Source organism: Cydia pomonella, unplaced genomic scaffold (genome assembly GCF_033807575.1).
Source record: "Cydia pomonella isolate Wapato2018A unplaced genomic scaffold, ilCydPomo1 PGA_scaffold_29, whole genome shotgun sequence".
NCBI lineage: Eukaryota > Metazoa > Arthropoda > Insecta > Lepidoptera > Tortricidae > Cydia > Cydia pomonella.
This window is the reverse complement of record NW_026907864.1, coordinates 623,069-631,100: the sequence shown is the minus strand read 5'-3', so window position 1 is coordinate 631,100 and position 8,032 is coordinate 623,069. Positions and strand designations below refer to the sequence as shown.

General features: G+C 39.5%; 1 protein-coding gene across 1 annotated transcript; it reads right to left on the bottom strand.

Annotated features, from left to right (window-relative positions):
• Positions 1-1,555: 1,555 nt before the first annotated feature.
• Positions 1,556-7,294, bottom strand: LOC133533941 (uncharacterized). The gene is made up of 2 exons (XM_061873029.1): positions 6,176-7,294; positions 1,556-5,528 (listed from the first exon to the last, which is right to left on the bottom strand). The coding sequence occupies exons 1-2, from the start codon at positions 6,197-6,199 to the stop codon at positions 1,857-1,859; spliced, it is 3,696 nt and encodes a 1,231-aa protein (XP_061729013.1). The 5' UTR covers positions 6,200-7,294; the 3' UTR covers positions 1,556-1,856.
• Between the last annotated feature and the right edge of the window lie 738 nt (positions 7,295-8,032).

Here is an 8,032-nt window from a genome sequence, read left to right as displayed (position 1 = left end):
AGAAAGTTTGACTATGTTGTTTCTTTCCTTGCATTTAAATTTTCTTTTCACTATAATCAATGAGCCCCCGTGAATGGCCGACTTTCTACTGAACGAGCTAACTATATCATAATTATAAATATTGAGTAATAACAATTCATATTCCTTGAGCCAGTGTTCCGTAATACACATAATATCTACATCTAGAGATTCTAAGAACAGACTCACCTCTAATTCCTTGCTGGAGAAGCCCTGTAGGTTTTGGTGGACTAACATGATCTCGCGGGGCTTCTCCGCTGTCTCAGCAGTCAGTTTAAATGCTGTGGGCGCCCCCCGGGAGAGGCTGCGCTCGCGCCTGCGCTCGTGGCGCCGCTGGCGCTGTTGCCACTGGCTGCAGAGTCAAAAAGCCCAGGTTCAATGTTGTAAGCAAGCAATTTGGCTTCCTTGGCTCTTCCTTTCTTGGTTCGGCCTCGATAGCCGAAGAAACTAAGAACGCTATGGGTACAAACAGTGGATAACCTCGGTGATGTCGAGTTTGTCAAGAGTTGAAGCAGTTGCACCGTAGTAACGTTCAAGCATTCTTCGCCAGCACCATGTCTCAAATGCATCTGTCCTATGATGGGTTTCAGTTTCAATGGTCTAGGTTTCGGACATGTAAAAAATATGATCGAGAAACCAAGGCGCCCGCATTAGTCTGATCCTTGTTTTATGTTATTCCATATGCATATCCTGGCGAGTCGTTTCACCGCAGCTTTGGCCATATGAGCTCTTCTGATCACCTTTTAGTCGAAGATGCCATCATCACTTAATTATTCATCACTCAAGATCGTGCAATTCATTGATTCTCTTAATTTTACCAGGACGATCGACATGCATCATCTTCGTCTCATTTCTATTGATCACAAGGTATGGATCTGGATCCTGAAAATGGACTCATTACTGGCATACTCAATCTTTTGTAGCAGAACCGAAACTCATTTTCCACAGACACTTAACCTAAAATAGTCATGTCATCTGCAAAACTGAGTTTATTGATTAGTTGGCCACCAACTTGGACATCACCCTCACAACCTTCCAATACTTATTGTCTATTCACAGATCTCAGTGAACAGTTGCACTCCTCGTTCAACTATAAAAGGATTACGTGTTGCGGTATCCCCATTTCTCATAACTCTGAACATTTTACTCCAGTTAAAGAAATCAAAAGCCTTTGCGAATGCGAAGTCAATAAAGCGCAAAGCCTTAAAGAGTATACAGACGCCGCACCCACTGTATTCTTTATTAATTGGCACACGTTGAGAATTTGCTACTGAGTACCCATCTATATGTCTCGCATGGTTGTTAAAGTTGTGAATTGATTATTCGTGAATAAAAGAAACAGAGTGGGTCAATTTGATGGACACAGCAGTTAAAACACTGTGGTGCGGAAGGCTGGCGATATTTTGCTTAATTTAAGAGCAATTCCTAGCTGAGCAACTTTTCAAATCTCGAATTTTTGAAGCTATGTTTCTGTCGCGCTGCGGTGGGCGGGAGCGGGAGCTATCTAAGTGTGAGTGCGCGCACACAGATGCGAGACGCGAGCGCTCACTCATTGCGCGCCGTTCCGTTGACATCGCCGGCGAGCCGGCCGGAATTTATCCTGCGCTGCCGACGCAAGTTGTTTTTGATGTTATCACATAATATTGTTTTTAATTATTATATTATACTGTATCTATTAATTACTATTTTGATAAAGACTGCAAAAAAGAATGATGTTCTTGCTTCGGTCATCGTACCTATCCGTGACAATAAGTTGGGTGTGATCATGGTGTGTTGTGAAATTTTGTAAGTAGGTACGGTTAACCTACAATCTAAATAGTAGTAGTAGTACGATGGGGCTAAACTTGTGCCGTCTTATTGAAGAACGTATGGCAATGACAATCTGGGTAAGGTATGTTGGGATAATGCCGGACAATTTTGGGACCAATTGAGAGAACTCGCGAATTCGCGAAAAGAGGCGCATAGCTTGGTATAAACTTAAATGAGATATATTTTTTATTACAATATCGATACACAGATTCTCTATGTTCATTCGAACATTGTAAATCATACAATCCTTTGAGCTGGTTTGCAGCACCTTCAAAAGTTTTAGCGTTATCACAATAAATTAGAGTGGGCATGCCACGTCTAGATATGAAACGATTGAGACATGCTAGAAAGGTTTCAGTTGTAAGGTTCGACACTAACTCTACATGTATCGCCTTTGTAGCGAAACATACAAAAAGGGCAATGTAGCTTTTAGTAACAAGAGGTTTTCGTATTCTAGCAATTTTCGTGCTAAATGGACCACAGAAATCAATCCCAACATACTGGAAAGCCCTACTAGCTGTAATCCTCTCTACAGGCAAAGAGCCCATCAACTGCTTTGCAGCTTCAGCCTTCAGACGCAAGCATGTGACACACTTGTTCACTACCTTCTTTACTTCCCTAATACCATTAATTATCCAATATTTTTGAGCTAAGGAACTCAGAACAGCTCTGGCACCTAAATGCAAAAGACGCAAGTGCTCCGTTTTAATCAATAACGAAGTGAAAAATGACCCCTTCGGGAGAATAGGTGGATGCTTTCTGGCTTGCGAAATGTCGGCATTTTGCAGCCTGCCGCCCACACGAAGGACACCACACTGGTCCACGAAAGGATGTAAGTCTGCTATCCCTGATTTAAGTGACTTACCCGCCAACAGTGTGTCTATTTCCTTAGAAAAATGTTTCCTTTGCACATTTTTTATTATGACAAGCAACGCTTCTTGTAGCTCTTTAGGGGTTAGCAAGGTAGAGTCTGATCTATCACCTGCTTTTGAAGCATTTTTATAAAAGCGATAGATATAAGCTATAACATTTTGAAGCCTATGTAGACTAGAATATTTTTCAAAGAGATGTGCAAATGAATCGTCCCGCTGACTAAAATTGCAAGATAAATCCTCGTTAATATTAATATCTAAATGCTTATCATGTAAGGCCTGACTGAGAGTATCAAATGCAGGGTGCACATAATCCCTGTGTGACAAATATTTAGGGCCGTCCCACCACAATTGTTTTCCTTGCAAAATTTGGGGCTCCACTCCGCGTGAAATTAAATCCGCGGGATTTTCGCATGATCTTACATAGGACCACTGGTCCTGGTTTGTGAGCTCTAGAATTTTCTTCACCCTATTATTAACATAAGTATTGACTTTTGTTTTGGTAGACTTGAGCCAGCACAAAACTATTTGTGAGTCACTGTAAAAATATGTATTATGCGCAAATCTAGCTTTTAGTTTTTCGCTGACTCTAGACGCCAGCTGTGCCAATAGTAGAGCGCTGTTAAGTTCCAGCTGTGGAATAGTAAGGCTTTTGGCCAGCGGGGCCACCTTTGATTTGGCACAAAGTAATTTTGAGTCTACACCTCCATCAGCTTTAAAAACTCTTACATAAATGCAGCAGCCAAAAGCTTTGAATGATGCATCTGCATAACCCACTAACTCTACCAACTGACATTCGTGACTATAGACTAACCTCGGTAAAGAAACTTTACCCATCATCTTTAAATTGGCAAGAAATTTTTTCCATGTCTCATGTTCAGCATCTGGTAAAGCTGTGTCCCAGCCCAAGGGCATAGACCACAAAACCTGCATAAATATTTTTGCTGGAACTATAATAGGAGCTATGAGACCTAGAGGATCATAACATTTTCCAATAAATGACAGAACTGTTCTTTTTGTATGATTGCTGTCCTCATCATAGGGGGGACACTCAAATGTCAAAGTATCTGAGGTAATGTCGTATCTCAGACCTAATGTTTTTATGACATTACTTGAATCAAGATGTATTTGTTCAAGATATTTCAAATTTTCTGGCAAATCGTCCAGAACAGCTGGGTAACTAGAGCACCATTTATGTAAATTAAAATAACCTAATTTAAATAAGTCAATCAACTCATTTTTAAGTTGGTGTAGTTCGTTGATATTATCTGAACCAGTTATGACATCATTAACATATGTATTACTTAAAATGGCTTGGGACGCAAGCGGGTAATTGCATCCAAATAATTTTACAAGCTCAACCAAACACCTAGTAGCTAGAAATGTAGAGCTCTTTAGGCCATATGTAACTGTCTGAAGCTGAAGGCAGCGGATGGGCTGGCCAGGACTGTCCCGCCAAAGGATATTTTGAAGACATCTATGTTCAGGGCTGACCAAAATGCACCTAAACATTTTTTGAACATCACATATCAAGGTGAATAAATATGTCCGAAACAAAATTAATATGTCAAAGAGCTCACCCTGCACCACAGGTCCATTCAGCATGACATCATTGACAGACAGCTTGTTTTTGGATTTCATGCTTCCGTCCATCACCACGCGAAGCTTTGTACTTTTACTGGCCTCATTGAAAACTGGATGATGCGCTAAAAAGCTTACTGGTCCATTCAAAATATCATAAGAGTTAATGTCGACCTCCCTAGCATGACCCATTTCAACATATTCATCAATGAATTTTTTATACCGCTCTAGCAAGTCTACATTTTTCATAAATTTTCTCTCTATTGAGTAAAATCTTTGTAAGGCAGCCGAAAAAGAGTTACCCAAATTTAGTTCACCTAAGGGGTGCTTTAGTGGAATGTCCACCTGAAATTTGTTATCATTGAGAGTGACAGACTTCTGAAATATTTTTTCCGCCTTTTCAAATTCATCCGAAACCTTTTGTTGGGGTTCTGGCACTTTTTCAGCTAGCCAAAATTGACTCATAACATTTTCTAACTTTGTAGTGTCACTAATGGCAAAATTTGTCACCAGAGCAGTGTTTGAGACATTACCAGATTGGCTTATCTTGCCACCAACAACATAACCAAATAAGGTGCTTTGCAAGACAAGCCCTTCAGGCAATTTGATACAATCATTTAATAATGACTCAAAATAAATATCACTTGCTAGTAGCATCGAAATTTCAGATGGTTCATTAAAGTTTTCATCAGAAAGTTTGACATGGCTAGGAAATTTTAACTTGGAACAATCAACATACTGTGGTGGCAAATGTGCCGTTACATCTTTGACAACATGACAGTCAACATTAAACTTAACATCTTGATATTGACAAGACTCCACAGGAATAATTACTGACCTATCCATGATGGTGGTTTGTTTTGCAACACCAATTATATTTTCACATTCTGCCACAGTGGCAAAACCTAGTCTTTCTACAAGAGAAGTTGTGGCAAAGGATTCACTTGAGCCGGTGTCAAGCAATGCGCGGCAGTAAACATCACGGCCAAATTTATCAACAATTTTAACCTTAATTGTAGGTAATACCTTTTTATAAGATGTTTTATTGACACATGTCAAAACAATAGATGCTGCCACTGATTGATTGGCCTCTACAGAATCCTCTGTATGCAAAAGGGTATTATGATGACCCTTACATAATTTACATTTGAACTTGTACTTACAAGGTTTATCCAAGTGAGAGTTTATACAAACTGCACACAGCTTCTTCTCCTGCACAAAGGCCAAGCGGTCCCCAACGGAGGCTTCCTGAAATTTTATGCAATTATATATTGCATGGCCAGGTTTTGTACAAAATTTACAACCAGGTAATGATGCTACAATATTAGCAACCTTGGGGTAAGATTTAAATTTAGAAGTACCTACATTCTCATTTAGGCAATTCTTTTGAGGCAGACTATCCTCTAGCGCCATAGCACGCCTTTCTAAAAATGCAATGAACTCCAACATTGTTGGAAGAGTTTGAGGGTCTCTCTCTAAATGAAAAGCCCGGCTAGTATATTGATCTAGCTTTCTAGATAATATTGAAATGAGCAACATATCCCACTTATCAACAGGTTCTTTTAAATTCTTAAGTGCATGCAGCTGCTGCTGCACTTGTGATACAAATGACCTTATAGAGGCCGCAGTTCCCTTAGCCATGCATGGGATATCTAAGATAACATGTATATGGCTTATGATAAGCCTAGACGTATTGTCATAACGCTTTTTTAACAACTCTAATGCCTCTGGATATGAGGCGTTGACTAAAGGCAAATTTACTATGACAGATAGTGCTTCATCAGACAAAAACTTTCTTAAGTAAAACAATTTCTGTACATCTGATAATGTTTTGTTTTTATCAATCACTGCTATGAACATTTCATAAAAGGGTTTGAATAGGGTAAAGTCCTTACCATTATACACTGGTATGTCAACATGGGGCAACTTTGATGAAGAGACACCAGCAGCTTGAACTGTATCTGACCCTCTTAGAGACCTGAGCGCCTCATTAATCTTCGCTATTGTGTTAAAGTAGCGGTCCTCAAAGTCACCTGCATCCTCTGTGTCCTTGTCATCAAGGCTCAATATGTCCAGTTGGATTCCCTCGTAATCTTTGAGGGAAGAGGCTAGCTTCTCCTTACGAGCCTCCAAGGAATCAAGAGAGGCGGAATTTAAGGTATTGGGGTCGTTGACAAACTGCTCGATGCGAGTCATAGTTGCCTTGACTTGGCCGCGCATTATTTTTAACTTCTTGAGCTCCGCCATTGTTGTATTTCACGAAACAAAACGCTCAATACTGTTTAAGCACAAACCCGCACTTTGATAACACAAATTTGTTAATGATTGCAGTTGAAATACTTTATTACAAGTTGCAAAGCCCGTGAAGAAAATTCCTATTGAACAGACGTCACTTTTGACAGCCAAAAACGTCACTTTTACCGCCAACTCTTTAAAGGCACGCACACACGCACCGACCGATGATCCGTACTACCAACCTTACAATCTAGTCCCACCTGAGTTGACAACCTTGTCAAAGTATTCTCGTTGTACCGCTCAAATAAATCCGCCGGTACTTGCACAAAAATTCCTTTGTGCCGACGAACGGGAACTTTCCTAATGATTGTTGCAGCACGGAGTTAAACGATTTCAGGATAATATCAACCGAAATCACGATGATTAATTCGCCCAAACAATGGGTTGGGCGAGGTTGCGGCGGGCGGCGACAAGATATAGCAAGTCACCTTCGCCCAGCCAGCAAACGAAATACGTAGTAAAACCACGGAATCACTGATTCTAAACTTTTAAAAAGCTCGAAGGACCAACAATCGCATGTTTGAATCAAAATGCGATTAGGAGAAATAACTTTTATTGAAAGCTAAATTATTTTATTACGCTAGTACATTCAGTTATAGCACAGAACGAAATAGGCCCTTGACAGCCCATCATAGACAAAACTCTCCTCCAATGTTGCAAGCAACAAATATTAGTACTAATGTTAAACATAAAGTTTACAGCTATGTTGAGACTTGTCTCGAACAAAAATTAATAGAGGAATAATAGGTTCATATCAATCATATCTGTTTAAAAAATGTTTGACAGTAAACAACAGTTGCTAGGTAACAACATTATGAATAAAGATAAGTCTTGCTCTTGACATACGAGGTATATGCAACCTTCTTAAGTGATATCTGGTGATGTATTTTGCATAATCGGAAGTCAGCTTTACGCAAAAGTATGTTATCGGATCCCATTAATGTAATGTTTTGCACTAAAACAACTGTTAAGATAACACCAAGTTTATTATAATATCCTTAATATTCTCAAGCCAACATGAGCGCTCTTACACGTGTCCATCCAATCTCCCCTAACCTTATAGTTACCCAGTTCATTCCCCATGCACCACGTCTGTACTCAACAAACGCCGCTCGCTGTCACTGTCACTCGCATATACATTGGGTCATTTTATACAGTCTGTAGTTGCGTTCTGTTACAGCATACCTGTACATTACATCATCCCCCTTTTAATTTTTTTTTTTTTTTTTAATCTAAGAAGACTATCAAAAACATCCTTAAGTTACAATAATAAAAACACTATGCTTCGCGCTACACATTCTTAACAAACATAGTAACACCGAATTATTGAGGTCGAACATGAAATGAAGTTCTAGTATATCTACAACCATTACTATCTTCTATATCATAAGATCTAAAATTATTATTGCTAACAATTTTACCCAACAACCATTTCTTAGCATTTGGGTCTATTTTAA